General features: G+C 44.7%; 1 protein-coding gene and 1 long non-coding RNA gene across 3 annotated transcripts; both read right to left on the minus strand.

Moving 5' to 3' along the window:
* On the minus strand, nucleotides 1-5,636 carry LOC123055179 (uncharacterized). Of its 2 annotated transcripts, none has more exons than XR_006426540.1 (4): nucleotides 5,272-5,636; nucleotides 4,943-5,000; nucleotides 4,752-4,831; nucleotides 1-3,905 (listed from the first exon to the last, which is right to left on the minus strand). It is a non-coding gene; the product is annotated as an uncharacterized lncRNA (long non-coding RNA). The 2 variants fall into 2 exon arrangements; XR_006426541.1 differs by having other exon boundaries at nucleotides 5,283-5,635.
* Nucleotides 5,637-7,758: 2,122 nt separating this feature from the next.
* On the minus strand, nucleotides 7,759-17,861 carry LOC123056113 (uncharacterized). Its single transcript, XM_044479844.1, has 3 exons — nucleotides 17,515-17,861; nucleotides 8,905-10,663; nucleotides 7,759-8,494 (listed from the first exon to the last, which is right to left on the minus strand). Exons 1-3 carry the CDS (start codon nucleotides 17,859-17,861, stop codon nucleotides 7,958-7,960), a joined length of 2,643 nt encoding a protein of 880 aa, XP_044335779.1. The 3' UTR covers nucleotides 7,759-7,957.
* Nucleotides 17,862-18,613: the final 752 nt, after the last annotated feature.

An 18,613-nucleotide genomic window follows, 5' to 3' on the forward strand; every position in this document is an offset into this window, starting at 1 on the left:
GATTTCAAAATATACTAAATATATCATTATAAAAATTACTTTACATACATAATTGAAAAATGTTAATCATCTATGTATAAAAATACATTCCTAATGTATACAAAAAATATAGAATATGTATGAAAAAATTCGACATCAAAACATATATGTTTGAGAAACCTTAATCTTGTATTTGAAAAATTGTTCAACGTGTAAAGCTTTCTTGTATTTAAATAAAGGATTGTGATAACTGTCAACCATGTGGCAGATTGCAAAAAGTACCGCACCTCCCAAACGAACCCCCTCCTTCGATCCGATTTTCTCCTCCCCGCACACGAGGTTGCGTGCTCTCCCCGGTTTTCTGGGTCGCTGCACCCGCACTATCAGTAGTTTAAAAAAAGGCAAAACACAGGCCTTACAAGGAAATTGGGGCCTCCTAGGATCGCAATTCCTGACGCTTCAGGCGCTAAAAGGTAATCTTTATGTCTCGCTTATAACGAGACGTAGGGAAGGCTCAGTACAAGAGCTGCTGTCCGAATGGGCCCTCCCAGTAGAGGCCCGGCCTCTACTGCATTTTTCTTCTTCTTCTTCCTTTTTTCGCTTTTCTGCTTTTTTCACTTTTACATGGATTTCAAAATATACTAAATATATCATTATAAAAATTACTTTACATACATAATTGAAAAATGTTAATCATCTATGTATAAAAATACATTCCTAATGTATACAAAAAATATAGAATATGTATGAAAAAATTCAACATCAAAACATATATGTTTGAGAAACCTTAATCTTGTATTTGAAAAATTGTTCAACGTGTAAAGCTTTCTTGTATTTAAATAAAGGATTGTGATAACTGTCAACCATGTGGCAGATTGCAAAAAGTACCGCACCTCCCAAACGAACCCCCTCCTTCAATCCGATTTTCTCCTCCCCGCACACGAGGTTGCGTGCTCTCCCCGGTTTTCTGGGTCGCTGCACCCGCACTATCAGTAGTTTAAAAAAAGGCAAAACACAGGCCTTACAAGGAAATTGGGGCCTCCTAGGATCGCAATTCCTGACGCTTCAGGCGCTAAAAGGTAATCTTTATGTCTCGCTTATAACGAGACGTAGGGAAGGCTCAGTACAAGAGCTGCTGTCCGAATGGGCCCTCCCAGTAGAGGCCCGGCCTCTACTGCATTTTTCTTCTTCTTCTTCTTCTTCCTTTTTTCGCTTTTCTGCTTTTTTCACTTTTACATGGATTTCAAAATATACTAAATATATCATTATAAAAATTACTTTACATACATAATTGAAAAATGTTAATCATCTATGTATAAAAATACATTCCTAATGTATACAAAAAATATAGAATATGTATGAAAAAATTCGACATCAAAACATATATGTTTGAGAAACCTTAATCTTGTATTTGAAAAATTGTTCAACGTGTAAAGCTTTCTTGTATTTAAATAAAGGATTGTGATAACTGTCAACCATGTGGCAGATTGCAAAAAGTACCGCACCTCCCAAACGAACCCCCTCCTTCGATCCGATTTTCTCCTCCCCGCACACGAGGTTGCGTGCTCTCCCCGGTTTTCTGGGTCGCTGCACCCGCACTATCAGTAGTTTAAAAAAAGGCAAAACACAGGCCTTGCAAGGAAATTGGGGCCTCCTAGGATCGCAATTCCTGACGCTTCAGGCGCTAAAAGGTAATCTTTATGTCTCGCTTATAACGAGACGTAGGGAAGGCTCAGTACAAGAGCTGCTGTCCGAATGGGCCCTCCCAGTAGAGGCCCGGCCTCTACTGCATTTTTCTTCTTCTTCTTCTTCTTCCTTTTTTCGCTTTTCTGCTTTTTTCACTTTTACATGGATTTCAAAATATACTAAATATATCATTATAAAAATTACTTTACATACATAATTGAAAAATGTTAATCATCTATGTATAAAAATACATTCCTAATGTATACAAAAAATATAGAATATGTATGAAAAAATTCGACATCAAAACATATATGTTTGAGAAACCTTAATCTTGTATTTGAAAAATTGTTCAACGTGTAAAGCTTTCTTGTATTTAAATAAAGGATTGTGATAACTGTCAACCATGTGGCAGATTGCAAAAAGTACCGCACCTCCCAAACGAACCCCCTCCTTCGATCCGATTTTCTCCTCCCCGCACACGAGGTTGCGTGCTCTCCCCGGTTTTCTGGGTCGCTGCACCCGCACTATCAGTAGTTTAAAAAAAGGCAAAACACAGGCCTTACAAGGGAATCGAACCCACAACCTACCATACTAAATGTAACAACAACACCCAGCTGCTCTAGCTCCCTTTGCTGATTCCACAGGAGTTACATATCTTCTTGAGACGAGATTGAAAAAAAAGACAGCGCTCAATAACTGAAAATCGAAACCAGTGGCCTCATTTGTCCGGGTTTTAGGACTATACGCCCTAGTTCCATCATTTTTTCTGCACGTTTCACGCCGGTTCACAAACCTGATCATCCCCTTCCCTCCTTTTCAGATGCAAATTACCACAATATTTTCACCTAAGTTATCAACTTTGTTGGTCGTATATTACCATGTTATTTACATAGGAGTCAATGAGGGGTATTTTTCAACAACTTTTTCACCCTTGGTTAAATTTAACGTGGTGTCTTATGTAAGTTATCAGGTATGTGGTTCGTATATTACCGTGCTATTTTCACATAAGTAACCGGGATATGTTTTTTAAATATTTTCCCCTTTGATCAAATTTACCATGGTGTTTGTAAGTAACTTATAGGGTATGCAGCTCATGTATTACCGTGCTATTTTCACATAATTTACTGGGGGTATATTTTTCAATAACTTTTCCCCCTCCTTGCTCGAAGTTCTCACGGTGTTTATACATACTTATCGGGTATGCGGTTCGTACATTACCGTGTTATTTTCACATAAGTTATTAGGAGTATGTTTTTCAAGAACTTTTTCCCCTTCTTGGTCAAATTTACCATGGTATTTGTACCTAAGTTATCAGGTATATGGTTCATATATTATCATGTTATTTTCACAAAAGCTACCAAGGGTATATTTTCAATAACATTTTTCCACTGTTCAAAGTTACCTCGGTGTTTTTATGTATGTTATCGGGTATCGGTTCATAAATTACTGTGCTATTTTCACATAAGTTACTGGGACTATGTTTTTCAACAACTTGTTCCCCTCCTTGGACAGAGTTACCGTGGTGTTTGACCTAAGTTATCAAGTATGTTGCTCATATATTACCATGCTATTTTTATATAAGTTATCCAGAGTATGTTTTTCAACAACCACATGCTATTTTATATAATCTATGGGTCGATTCCATGAGTTTTGGGTCTTCTATGATTTTGTTTTTTGATTCACTAGTTCCATGAATGAACAACCACATGGATTGGTCAATCTTAGCACAAGCATGATGTACTTGACCTGGTTAGCGTGGTCAGAATTTCCCACTGACCAGGCTAGGTCATGGGTCGATGCACCATGTCAGCATCACGAAGGAATGCATCATCACGAAGGACATGCCAGATGCGACCACAACCCGACTTCAGGTAAAATCAATCAAAGTCAATCAGTGGCAAGCCATGTTGTGCATAATGTAGCAAGCAATTCAAAAGCATGATGGTTGGTTGGTTTCTTACGGAGTACATGAAAGTGATGATCTGGAACTTGCTGGAGATGGTCTAGCCGGTGAGGTTGCGCTGCACGGTGACCTGGATGAAGCTGAAGACCACGCCTATGTAGAAGGTGATCACCATGGCGCCGTCTAGCGAGACGAGCGTGCTGGCGAGCTTGGTGGCACCGATGGCCGCCCTGAGGTTGAGCGACTCGGAGCGGGTGACTACAATGAGCACGAAGGAATGCTGGGGGGTGGCCATCCGACGGCTGGAGAAGCCCGTGTTAATGAGGCTCTCCGCCATCTGATAAGATAAAGAGAAATGTGGTTTATCAGGTCGAAACAATACAAAGTTATCGGCCAAAACAAATACAAGTTATTGTGCTGACACATCATAAATTATCATGCTAAAATGAAGTTACCATGCCAAAAAATAGAATGAGTTCAACATGTTGACAAAGTGTGAGTTAAATGTGGTGACACTTCAAAGTTATCAAGCTGACATATTGCTATCATGCTCAGTTTGCATAATTATCGGGTTGAAAGTAAAAAAACTGTTCAAAGCAGATCGGATTAAAAATGCTGACACTGTATAAATTATTAGGCTAAAACAATATGAATTATCAATCAAAAAAATTTCAAGTTACCATGTTGAAAAAAATAGAATGAGTTAAATAGGCTAACAAAGTGATTCTTACCATGTTGACACACTAGAATTTATTCAGGCCGACATACTATAAATTATCAGGTTCAAGCCGCATAAGTCATCAAGTTGAAGTAAAACATGAGTGTTCAAACCAGTTAGAGTTAACATTTTGATACATCACAAGTTATTAGGCTGAAGTTTCATAAGTTATCTGGTTAAAATAAAAAAGAATAAGTATTCAAAGCGGTTCGAGTTAAACTGTTGGCACGATATAATTTATCAAGCTAAATCAATATGAATTATTAGGTGGAAGTAATTGAATTACTATGCTGAAAAATAAAATGAGTTAGACAGGTTAGCAAAGTGATCGTTATCATGCTGATCCACTAGAAGTGACCAAGCTGACACTGTAAGTTATAAGGTTCAGACTTTATACTTCCTCGGAACAAAATACTCATCATGTCAACTGGTCTCAAGGCCAAGAACAGAAGGAAACGCAAGTACCTGAATGGTCAGCCCCAAGATCGATGGCGCCATGTTTGTGCAGCTTTCGGAAGGTCTTGAGGCCCTTTCACAATATGTAGCTGAAACGGTGCACGTCGATGTCAATCTCAGGCCATTGGTGATGTACAATTGATTACCACATATCACACAATTTAAGAATAGCAACCAAATGGGTTGATCGAGCAACGCACTTCAGTTCTGATGGACCCCATAGAGGATGAGCGCAATTACAGCACCATGATCAGGAACCTGTTACATACACATACAATTGAAAATAATTTATTCAGTCTCATAGGTATAATTACAAACAAGTTGAGGGCACTCATACCACGACAAAAATAGATGACAATTTGGAATTTTTGAAGACTTCTGTCCATTAAAAGTAGGACTTCAGAGAAGGAATTTTTCAATTTCCATAGTAACTGATTCCATGCTATATTGTTTGAACAAAATTGAGAGAGAAAAGAGGATGATTGCGCTAGTGGAAACTTTCCTCGGAATGGTCAAAGGAGGCACTCACCATAAGCTCACCTGTCGACGTAGTAGGCGGCGACGGTGGATCTTCCATTTGATGAGCGGCGGCGGTGGTCAGAGGTGGCGGATGGGGTGGCGAAGGCACACGACGCGCGGGGTTGGCCCGACGATGACTTGTGGACTCGGGGAGATGGTGGGAGGTTGGGGATAGAGAGCAGCGGCGGTGGGCATGGACGCTGCGGTCGTGCGACAGGAGGCTGACGGCGGTTGTGCACCGGATCGGCCGTCGCGGCACGGCAGAAGCCCGGGGGGAGATGGGGGCGGGACGGCGCCGGCTGGGAGCAGGGGAGGAGATGGGTGCGTGGCGATGGCGGAGCTGGGTAGGAGAGGAAATGGGTGCGAGCGAGGAGATAAGGCTCCTGTCAGCTTTCCTTCTCCTGTGCAGATCGTCAGCAGCCGCGTGATCACGATCGAAGCGTTCTCAATTCGTGTGGTCGTTTTTGCAATCTGCCACACAGTTGCCACATACATATTTTGTTAAATAAAAGTTCGAATGTGTATAAAAAACATCTCTGTTTCTATACAAAAGGAGAAATAAAAAAACCGATAGAAACCAAGGAGAGAAGCAAAGTAAACAAAGAAAACCAAAGTAAATGGAACAAAGGAAACGAAATAAAAAATTAAATCAAAAGACAACCAAAAACAGTACAAAAGGAATGTAAAAATAGTGGAAATTTAGAAAGAAACAAAGAAAAACGAAGAATAGCGATGAAAACCAAAAAATAAACAAAGGAAAATGAAGAATACTGATGAAAGACAAAAAAATAAACAAAGAAAAAAAGAGAGAAAGAAAGAAAATTAAAACCTAGTGAAAACCGAGAAAGAAATAAAGAAAAATGAAGAAGCACAAATAGAAAAAAGAAACTAGTGAAAACAGAAAAGAAACAAAAAAAGTGATGGAAAAGCAAAGAACAAAAACTGGAAAACCAGTGAAGAAACAATAAAAGAAAGCAGAAATAAAAAACCAAAGAACCTAGAAGAAATGAGTGAGCGAACATCGAGCGAGCGTCTCGTTCGATCAAACTGCGAAAAACCCGACAAATTGGCTGGCCCAGTAGTTGTAGAGAGAGGAAACCCCTTCACAACAAGCGTACGATCCATCTCACCATAAGCGAGGTATAGTTCTCCCGTTGACTGGAGCTGCCAGCATTCACACGCTTCTTCCTCGTTTTTTCGAGTTGCTCGGTGTTCCCTTTGCTCAGTTCACTTGTTGAATGGTTCCGTTGACCGCCTGACTGTTGACTGGGAGATATGTGTTTCGGGCCGGCCCAGTTCGCTAGCAAAGGATAGAGCGTGAAGTTCACTTAGATGCCCTGCGTGCATGGGGAATCCTATACGGCGCGTAGATCACCCTCGAGCGACTGTGTTCACACTTTGTTCATCAGATTTAAAAAATGTTCACCAAAATTCAAAATTTGTTCAGTGAATTTTTTTTCATCAAATTCGAAATTTATTAATCGGTTTGAAAGGTCTCCATCAAATTCAAAATTTGTTCCTCCAATTTTCGAAAAAGTTCTTCAATACAATTTTTTTCATCAAGTTTAAAAAATGTTCATCGAATACAAAACAGATGTTCATCATTATTAAGAAACTTTCGTAATTTTGTTTCATAGAAATATCAAAATTTAATTAAAATTAATTTTTTTTTCATTCTTTTGAATCATGAACAGTTTTTAATTCAAAATCTTTTTTTGAAAATTTACATTTTTAGAAATTTTAGAACCTTTTTGTAGTCACGAATTATTTTAATATAGAATAAAAATAAAAACGAAAAAAGGACCGTCGAATCCGGCAAATGGGCTGGCCCTAACTGTTCGCTCGACCCCGTTTTCTATCTAGGCCGTGAAGTTCTCTCAACAGGACGTGAAGAAGTCCAGGAGAAGATTCTCAAAGCCTTTCAAAGAAAAGGAAGATTCTCAAACAGGTGGCGACTCCAGGGTGGCGGCGGATCTTGTGTCCGCCCTCGCCGCGCATTGGTGGACGGCGGCGGGCGGCGCGCCCGTCAGTGCCCGTGCGCCCCAAGCCGGTGCGGACCGCGACTGCGCGTAGGCATGCGGACTACCTGGTAAGCTTCGATCAATCCACTCTGAATCTGCTCTGTCCAGTTTGCAGTTCGTTACTCTAGGTCGCGTCCAAACCCCAACTTGATTGACTGATTGCCAGTGACTTTTACTCTTGTGAAGTTATTGATGCGCTGCAGCGATAGGCTGCCCCCTCCTCCGCCTGTTAGGTTGCCGTGGCGTCGAAGTGTAGTGTCTACAGACCACAGGGATAAAAAGTTCAGTTGTTCCAAGTGTTACCTGACGTTTTGCTGAAGGAAAAACATCGGATAGTTACAACTTAAGCTAGTATGCTGAGATTTACTGTCGGTAGATGAGTTCTGCCAGTTTATATGCCCACATTAACATCGGATAGTAACAAATCAAATTAAGCAAGTCTGAGTAGAAGTAGCTGCATACGAGTTAGACATAAATACTCAGCAGGACATTAGTTGGCAACTCCAAGCTGAATTGATACACCAGCAAGCACAATGTGGATGCCCACTGCGCCAGTTATTATTACAAATCCGCAAAGGAAACAAAGGAAGAAAAAACAACAAGCAAACAACACATCGAGAATTCAACACCCGTTCCAGTATTTTTAACATGCAAAGATACTCTGTGATGCAGCAATCACGGTATTGGTGCACTGGCAGGCACAATGTTGATAGTGATACCCAGAGCCTGTTTCCTCTGTGCCAAAAGATCTTCAGCATTTTTAGCAAGAACAGAAGAAAGAGGCTTCAGAGGAACCCCGTAGCAGTCACGATCAACACCAGCGAAAAGCATGTTGCTCTCAACACAGTCCATCACCTCTGAAGCCTCCAGTAATGTGGCAATGATATTGTGTCTGTCTATCATTTCGACATTTCGATCATGCTTGATGAATTCTATAACCAGCTCACAAGTAAGCTTTTGTATCGCCAGGCATGCAGGGGTGGCATACATGTTGTCCTCCACCATCTTCTTCAGCCTCATCACAAAGTCTTCCAGGGTATCCGGCGGCGTCTGCGAAAGTAAGATTCCTGCAAGATTAAGATTGTTGTTTGCACGAATTGCTGCGACGAGTGATAACAGCTCCGTTTGCAGAATCCTATCCCCACACTGCTTGTTGTGGTTCCCTGAAGTGAAAGGCTCGTCTTGTTCTACTCGAATCAATTCTCCAAATACCTGCAATGGAATACACATATTATTTAGCTTAGGAAAAGTTCAATAAGAGGATTTTAGAAATGCAAAGATGAGTGAGTAAGTTTCTACTTACCTAATTACCTATCTTAAAACATTCTCAGAAAGTTATATGCATCATGTTCTAACATGAGCATCTAGAAAAATCATACGAACATATTGTCAAATATACCTTGTAAAAAAAGTTGTAGGGTAACAGCAACCACTTGTCTTTCTTGTAGAGAGCAAGTATGATCATATTTTTGCATGAAATTTCTTTGGTGCTAATGTTATAACATCATGCATACTTATATGTGATAAAAACTCAAGCACCCACCCTTCCATGTACATTTATTTTTGCAAAAGTTTATTGCCGAAAACTTTTGGCGTGTAGGAGTAGGTGTGGTCAGCCATACCTTCCGTAAGGTTGGTGCCTTGACGTAGTTGCTCAAATTCTTCAAGATGACTCCTGCGCTAATACGACAATCCGTGTTGATATCTATTTCCACAGTATCAGCTGTACTTATTTTGCATTTGATGCTCTTGATATTGCAGTCGAGCAATTCAGTAAGACGATGGATATCATCATCGCATCCTGTGAAGCTCTTGATAGCCTCTGAATCACTGGACAGCATGGCCAATGCTTCACCTGCCTTTTCTTTAAGACGGCTTGCAGTTTTCTGAACTTCTTTCATCTTCTTTTCCACACGCGTTTCTCTTGCTTGTTTGGCCCTCTTCTCTTTGACCTTTTTAATGAGATTATCAATACATCTTCCCATTGACGGTATTGGCGAAGTGTTTTTTTGGCTTAGAGTTGGTTTCTCAATCTTCTTTTTTTCATCTTTCAAATAATCTTCCATCCAATCTGCAGCAAGGAAGATGTGTAACGCCCTCTCAATAAGTTTTTCTCTTCGCATCATAAAAGAAGCACTTGCTGGATGATGCAAGGCTAGTTGTGTAAGAACCTCTATAGCTCGCATCTGTAGCTCTATGATACCACTGTTGCTCTTAATATCCATTTCCAGAACAACCTCCAAGTTTTTGACTGCATTACGATTGTTTGCAATTAGTCTGCACATGTTTTTGCCGGTGCGTCCTGAAGAACCCATGAGGCGGCTAACCACTTTCAGTGACCCATCTGCTACCTTGTTCCATGCAGCGCTGCTCTTGATATCTTCTACAAATTCGTTGGAGCTGACAGGTGCAACAATTTTTGAAAGAAGGCCCTTGGAGTTGTATATCAGTGTGCAGTTAGTTGTGTCATGCGCCAGATTCTCTAGAATTCTCAAGCCTGGCAAAAGAAGATCCTTATCAATTCCTTCACCATCCTCCCTTTGCCCAGGTACAAATGGTAAATGGAGAATTTTGTGGTTGAGGAGGGAGGATATGCATTCCAATGCTCCTGGAAAGTGAGCAAGGTTGAGGTCGCTAGCGAGATGCTCCACAATTCTCGCTGCAAGCCATATCATCTCTTGGTCGGCTGGGCTTCTCCAAGCAAGGGTGCCGATCAGCTTCTGAATTCTTTGTCTGGGTGACCTGATCAGCAGCCGTCTTACCTGTAATGGTACATCCTTATCAATCAGCATTGTTAGTACCCTCCCTCCAGCCGCATATTCTTCTGGTAAGCTGGAATCCAGCAAGCCGGCACCATATGTGATCAAATTCCAGCTTGTTGCAGACGTTTTGTTCTTTAGACACATGTCTTTAGTTTTGCGCAAATATGCACGAATTACCTTGGGGCTGAAACCATGTTGGTCGCTGACAATAACCTCGATCCACGTATTAGCCCCCGCTTGAGCCGTCATCCACAATGCGGATATGGCGCCGTGAGCAAATGCTGCGCCGTAGAATAAGTTTAGCGCCCGCTTCATATTTGCTTTAAATGCCTCCCCGTCCGCGATGCCATGGTCTTGCCTTATTGCACGACTCGACAGTTTCATGGAAACCAATGGTGCACTAACAGCGAGGACCGCCACTAGGTCAGATCGCACGGACAGAGTGATAAATATTAGAAATGACACGACATTTTGTATTTGTTTCTTCGACCATTGTCTCATAGGCAACTGGTTAAGTTCACACCGACACTTTTGTAACCAATATTTAATGTCCGGTCCATTGTAAACAAGCCAATCCAAATATAAATCCATACCAGCAAATCCGATTGCTTCGAATACCCTGTGTTGTTCGAGTTAAAAACAGGACATGATGTCAACAAGAAAATTAAAAATTGGTAAACAAAAGGAACGGGACTACATTTCGCATCTCCAACACTGACCCTCAAATTTCCTCCCGCATCCGACAAGTCCGCGGACACGGATGCAGGAGCCGACCATCCAAAGCTAGCCGCATATGTTTGGATATATTTCAAATGAAATTCAACGAAAATGAACAAATTTGATTCGGACTCAAACAAATCGGATGATATTCATTCACACTTGCATGATTTTTACATAAAACCAGATGATAGTACGTCTGGTGAACTAAAAACCTTAAACAAATACAACCTTATAGTACCGTATACTTGACGGTGGCCTTGTAGGCCATGTCGGCCTGCCTGGCTGGCTCCTCTATCATCGTTGCCGGGGCCGTTGTTGTAGTTGTCGGAGTTGGGCTTGGGGCGGCGAAAGGGCACGGCGTGGCTTCCCGGTAGCCGCCTGCCGCTCGCGGATGATCCTCTCCGCTTCCTCCCGTGCCTTACATGGTGTGGCTGCAACCACCGACGACGTGGGCGGGAGAGAGGGCGGTGGGCCTTGGAGGAGGTGGCGGTGGCGGCGGTCTCACTGAGAGACCACTACTCAGCGAAGACGACACTTGCTCCGGGTCTAGGCGTACGCCAGTTCCGGGTCCGCCACGATGTGTGGCGGCCGGATGTCTGAGTCCATGAACTCCGACCGGCGCGCCGCGTTGCACCGGTCCCGCCGTCACCGCTCCCTATTGGCGTACTCTACCGCCGTTCGGGTGCTCTGGAAGGACGAGTTGTTGCCACTGTCGAGGTAGTGGCGAAGGCAACCACACGCCTTCGCGGCGATCGCGTGGGGCAGGGGCGGCGGCAAGCGCCACTCCTCCTTGACGCGGTGCGGCGGCGGAGGGCATCACTCCTTCTTCACGCGATGGGGCGGCGACGAGAGCCACTCCTCCTTGACACGCAGGGGAGGTGACGAGAGGGGCTCCACTTAGACGTGGCATCCGATTTGGATGTCATGATTGCGCCGGGGAGAGTGGGGAGGGGACGCAAGCTCCAGCTTGACATCGAGGTGTTGGGTAATGTTGCATGGGAAACAAAAAAATTCCTACGCTCGCCATGATCAATCTAGGAGATGAACATCTATGAGAGGAGAGATTGGATCTACATACCCTTGTAAATCGCTAAGCGAAAGCGTTAAGAAACATGGTTGATGTAGTCATACTCTTCACGATCCAATCGTGATCCAATCCGATCTAGCGCCGAACGAATGGCACCTTCGCGTTCAGCACACATGCGGCTCGATGACGTCTCCTCCTTCTTGATCCAACAAGAGAGGGAGGAGAAGTAGATGGGATCTCAACCAGCACGGCGGCATGGTGGAGATGATGGTGGAGCAATCCCAGCAGGGCTTCACCAAGCGCCTCCGGAACTACGAATGAGGAAGAACGGGAGAGATGGGAGGCCACATGGGCATGGGAATTGTTGTCTCCAGCCCTTGCGCCTCCTTCCTACTATATATAGGGGTGTTGGAGGGCTGGCGGTGCAGCGCTAGCCCCTCCCCCAAGGAGGGGAGGCGGCTAAAGGGGGAGGAGTGCCCTCCAAGCCAAGTGGAGGGCCCTCTCCCTTAGGGTTTCCCTTCCCCTAGGCGGATGGGCCTTAGGGGGCTGGTGCGCCTGGCCCAATAAGGCTAGGACACCCCCTATAGCCCATGCACGCCCTAGGTGCTGGAGGGATCCTTCCGGGCTCCTCAGGAACCTTCTAGAACCTTTGGGAACCTTCCGGAAGCTTCCCGGTATAGTACGAGTAAAACCAGAAACTTTTCCGGTAGCCAAAATATGACTTCCCATATATAAAAATTTACCTCTGGACCATTCCGGAGCTCCTCGTGACATTCGAGATCTCATCCGGGACTCCGAACGACATTCGGTCACCAACACGAATATCCCAATACTATTCTAGCTTCACCGAACGTTAAGCATGCGAACCCTATGGGTTCGAGAATCATGTGGACATGACCGAGACACCTCTCCAGTCAACAACCAATAGCGGGACCTGGATGCCCATATTAGTTCCCACATATTAGACGAAGATCTTTATCGGTCGAACCACGATGCCAAGGATTCAATCAATCCCGTATGCGGTTCCCTTTGTCTAGAGGTATGTTACTTGTCCGAGATTCAATTGTCAGTATCTCCATACCTAGTTCAATCTCGTTACAGGCAAGTCTCTTTACTCGTTACATAATACAAGATCCCGCGACTAACTCCTTAGTCACATTGCTTGCAAGCTTCTTGTGATGTTGTATTACCAAGAGGGCCTAGAGATACCTCTCCGTCATACGGAGTGACAAAACCCAGTCTCGATCCATGCCAACCCAACAGACACCCTCGGAGATACTTGTAGATTACCTTTATGATCACCCAGTTACGAAGTAAAGTTTGATACACACAAGGCATCCCTCCGGTGCCAGGGAGTTGCATGATCTCATGGTCTTAGGAACAGCTACTTGACATGAAGAAAGCAATAGCAATAAACTAATACGATCAAATGCTATGCTTATGGTTGGGTCTTGTCCATCACATCATTCTCCTATTGATGTGATCCCGTTATCAAATGACAACTCATGTCTATGGTTAGGAAACCTTAACCATCTTTGATCAACGAGCTAGTCTAGTAGAGGCTCACTAGGGACACGTTGTTGTCTATGTATCCACACATGTATCTGAGTTTCCGATCAATACAATTCTAGCATGGATAATAAATAATTATCATGAACAGGGAAATATGATAATAACCAATTTATTATTGCCTCTAGGGCATATTTCCAACAGGAGGAGCGTCTTCGGTGGCGCCGCCGGGCCGTTGAGGTGGAGTACGGACAAACGGAGCATGACCTCCATCTGCTAATCGTACTCCTCGTTCATCACACGTAGACCGTGCCCTGCGTTACTGGTTGTTGCTGCGCCGCCGACTGCTACTGTGGCGGTTGGTACTCCTCGTTGCCAGGGGAAATGACGATCTCCGCCATCGCCGAGGAGCCGGCCACCGGTGAGGGGGGCGCCCTCGGAGTTTGAGGGCGGGCTTCGGAGCCGCCACTGAGGCCCATGAATTTCCCCTCGCCAGAGTTGTGGAGAAAGAGTGGAGGTGAGGACGATGACGTGCAGAGCGATGCGGTGAATATGATGTGGACGCCGCCGGAGCACGGCTTATATAGCCTCGGTTAGGCCATGCGAACAGACGGTCAGGCGCTTCAATGTGGCACAACGGCCAGAGTTGGTTCCTCCGCTGCATCGAAGCAGCGGCTCCCGAGATGTCGCGTCAGTTAGCGCTGCACTCCCGGCCGGTCACATCACGCGGCATCAATGTCGGCCATTGCATGCTCTGGGCCACGCTACATCGAACGAAAAGCGCGGGAGAGGTGGGTGGGAGATTTTGGTGGGCCACACTATTCAGGAATCAGGAGCGGGCGTGGTAGTGGTCCGGACGCCCGTAAAGCCCCCTTAGTTTTCTTTGATTTGCGGGGAAAAACACGTCCGGACCGCCGAGCGGACTGATAGAGGACTGAGCTGGATAGCAAAACACTTCCGCACCGCACGGTTTGAATGGTTGCAGACGGTTTGAGGGTCGGAGTATGCCCTTAAAACCTCTTTTTCTCTATTTTGTGTCAATTTTTTTAGATTATAAAATATGCCATTATAGTAGACTTTTTTTATTTACAGAATGTCAAGAAGTTCACCGGGTACTTTTTATTAGAATTGAAAAACATGTACCTTTACCATGTGTAGCGGAAAAACACTTCACTAGGTTAAGAATGGACACTCGGTATATTAATAGTTTATACTTATTTTTTTCTTGAAAAACACCTGGCAAAGAATTGGGCATGTGTTCATTCTAAGCGCGATTGGCAGCAGACGGTAAACTGATGTTTGCTGGCTGCGTTATGCTATAGCATTGAATAAATTGGCTGGATAGAGAAATTAATATAAATGCCATGGTTTTGAACGGGAGTAGTATGCATTTATAAACAGTGTTTTTATAAAAGTGTTATTCTCATGTTAGGGTAGTAGTGTAAATATTTATTTGGGATAGGTCTCGTAAAAGTAACACTTGTTTCTTTTATCTTTTGGAGAACTTCTAGTCTCACTTATGGATAGAAGTGCACTTTGTTTATTTATATGGTCTCACATGTAAACTCATTATCAACTCCAACCTTTATAAGTAGGAAAGATACATTAACTAGTTCATCATATCCAAAATCACACGCAACATGTGATGTAGCAAGTTTAGCAATAAACAGTGCACGACCAAACAAAACAAAACATGATCAAATGACCATCGGTCATGAAGAAATCAAGCAACATCCTCATTGTGGTGAAGATCGTCGCCACCACCACCGGCCTTGGCACCTCAATCGCCATCCACATTTACCGGAGAATAAGCAGTCCCATCTTCATCCACATTGACTGGAGAATGAGCACCACCGTCATCAGAACACCGTTTGTCGAAGCACCACCACCACCTCCACCACCATTGTTAAAAGCTTCACCACCACCACCACCCCCAATGTCGAAGCCAACGCCACCTCTAAACCCTCCTCTACCACCATTGCTGAAGCCACCACCACTTCCAAACCCTCCACCACCACCACCGTCAAAGCCATCACCACCTCCAAACCCTCCACCACCACCATTGCCGAAGCCACCACCACCATCAAAATTGCCGAAAGCAAAACTCCTTCCAAACCCAACACCACCACCATTGCCCAGCCCACTGGTCACGAGGTTTTGAAGCTCCATCTTTCTCTGGCACATGATCTTCATTCTTCTCAATTCCCAAAATACTTTTTTCGTTGCATCCATGCCCTCCAGATTCATCAACATGAAACAGTCTTCCTCGAGGTGGTCTTCTCATCCGTCCACTTTTGCTCTTCTAGGGCAATCTTGCGCTCTTCGAAGGCACACCTTTCTCCCACTTCTCCTTGTGTTTCTCTTTCTTCTCGGCCATGGCCACCTTAGCATCCCAATGCTTGCTTAACATGGTCTCTTTTATCTTCGCCATATCAGCAATTTGTTCTCTCAAAGTGGTTGCCTCGGTTGTCCTCTTCACTCTCGCTTTCTTCTTGTTTCCTTCTGATTGGTGATGTGATCCTACACATGGACATTGAGGCAAATATTACCTCAAACTTTAATCAACTCGACCAAACTCAACAAAATGAAGAAACACTCACATAATCATCAATAGTGACGCCAATTGAGGGTGCATTCCACACTTGCTGGAAGCACCCACTCCAATGGCCACAAGTTTTCTTGATCACGTCCCTGCGGCCTTTGAGTGACTTCAAAGACCGGCCGGAGGGGAATGACAAGATCCAGTGATACTTGTCCTCGATCCTTCGCCAATAATTCCCAAAGGTTTGATCCTTGCCGATCACCGCATAAAGTTATACACTCTCCCATGCTTGTATCAAGCACACATCCTCCGTCTCCGTGTAGTTGTCGGTCCTCCCCACCCTAGCATCATACACGGCCTCCTCAATCACTTCCACTTTGTCACCACCATCATCAGCTTGATCCACCTCCGCCTCGACCTCCACGTGTGGTGTATCAAAATCGTCAAGGGGAGCACTCAAATTCACCGCATTCTCCTCCAACATTTCGGTATATGTTGTGTGCATGTTTTGGCTACAAAATTCAATGGGCAAGCGTAAACAAGTGCTTCAAAGTTGAACCAAAGATCACCGAAGCGTTTTAAGCAAAAGAATTGTTTTTATCTCCCGAACGTTTTTCATCAAACATGTGGTAGGCGTGACCGGTCAAGTGGCCATGATTGGGGAGAATGTGGCCAACCGGAGGCCGAGGAGGAGCCTGGCCTCTTGCCGCGACAACCTTCTTCCTTGGGGGCTCCGCCCGAATGCCGTCCAGTCCGGTGGAGGCAGTCTCCTTCCTTGCACCGGCGACCGCGACGGGAGGAACCGGAGCAGGGGTAGAAGGAGGTGGTGTCGTGCTGCCTACGCCCCCTTGAACGAGGTGATTCCCTTGCCGCTTCCTCTTGCTGTTGGCAACAGAAGGTGTTGGGGCGGCGCTGGCATGCACGGCTGAGGGAGGCGCGGGAGGACGAAGCGGCGGCATACTTGGTGGGGGCAGCACATGAAATGCTGCACCCGAAGGCTGCGGGTACTCCATAGGGTCGGTTGGCAACGCGGTGAGGGACAGCGATATCCGAGGTGGCGGCGGCGCGTGAGGCGGGAACAAAAAGCGGCGAAAGTTTTCTTCGTGCCAAGGATAGGGGAACCAGAAAAAAGAGGGAGGGATCCCGCAGATATGGCGGAACCGGCCCGGACTTTGCAGGTTCCCATAAAAAAATTATGAGACGGCCGGAAAAAATGTGCTCGTCCGCTAAATCGGCAGTGATATTACCGAATGACCTCTTTTGCAGGATCTGTTAGAGATGCTCTTATAGAAGTGCTAGCTCCGTCACTGCGCACGAACTCTCCCATCTCCAGACATGTCGCAACTGCTCCGGCGCGGCGGGGGGGGGGGGGGGGGGGGGGGCTGAGGCAGTGGCTCCTAGGTCGTCCGCGGGAGCGACATGGGAGAGAACCTACAGATTTTATCGTTTCAAAATCATGGAGAACTTCACGTCACACTTAACATCGACAATACAAATTTAACAGAAAATATTTAGGGGCCGCCTAAGATAGGTAGTGGTGCTACTTCTTCTTCGGCGATCACAGGATGAACTAAGAAAAAGTGAACGACACTTTGAATAATTCCAGGGACCTAAAAAATAGCAAAACCGGAAAAAGATTGCATTCAGGAAGAGCTGAATACTAAGCACTAACCCGGCAGCCTGCACGAATGCTATGATGGTCACAGACCAAAAATCGCCCTTCTTCATCGACGAGACGAAGCCGCCGAGTAGGACCACGGTGGCCCACAAAAGCAGCAAGGCCCCGATGGATTTCAGGGTAATTCTGACGTACGCCGCAAGGACGGCATACTTGTTGATGATCCTTACTTCTGGCCGCCGTCGAAGCTCCTCCGAGAAAGCGTCAACCTCATCTCCCATGCTCCGGAGCTGCCGCTTCTCGTGCTGGTTTCCTCCGTGGAATGCTAATGGTGGTGGAGCGGGGGATTTGTGGTTTCTCTTCAGTTTGCTAGTCAAACAGTCTACTGGTTTCTCCTCCATTTGCTAGTTTTCATTTGGCTGGCTCGACTGCCGGGCTTGGTAGTTTAAGAGAGTGCAGTGAGGGGGGAGAGGGTATGCATGCGCGCGCCATGGGAAATCGCGAGCTCACGTGCAGGCAACCAAAAAGTTTTACTGATAAAAGAATCCGATTTAGATGTGTTAACCCGATGAGAAGCTAGCGCGATATTTCGTGTTGGACTGGGTGCAGTTGCCCGTTACTCTTGCCCGGCCGATCGCATGGTGCAGCCCCGCAACGATTTCCTTCAAGTTCCGCATATCACCGAGCTAGTGTGTGAAGATTGATCAGAGACTGGCATGCGCGTATGTACTAGTACTATACTTATATTACTCCCTTCGTTCCTAAATATAAGTCTTTCTAAAGATTTTAATATGGACTATATATATAGATGTTGTTTAGAGTGTAGATTCACTCATTTTGCTTCATATGTAGTTTATATTGAAATCACTAAAAAGACTCATATTTAGGAACGATGAGAGTATGAAATAATGAATTCCACTTTCCTAACAACCATCTGAAGCAAATTTCTCAGGAAATATTACTGATTATTGCTACCTTTAATTCGCATAGTATATTATTCAACAATTGGTTGAAATACACTGTGTTGCTTTAAAAAAAAATGGACTCACTATTGGTTGTGTTGTTTATGCATAATTTAAGGTTGGCACGTACGTATGATTGATCTTGCAGTTGTGACGTGTACAATTATAGAAGATCTAAAAAGCTTAATCGG

The sequence above is a fragment of the Triticum aestivum genome, chromosome 2D, assembly GCF_018294505.1.
Source record: "Triticum aestivum cultivar Chinese Spring chromosome 2D, IWGSC CS RefSeq v2.1, whole genome shotgun sequence".
NCBI lineage: Eukaryota > Viridiplantae > Streptophyta > Magnoliopsida > Poales > Poaceae > Triticum > Triticum aestivum.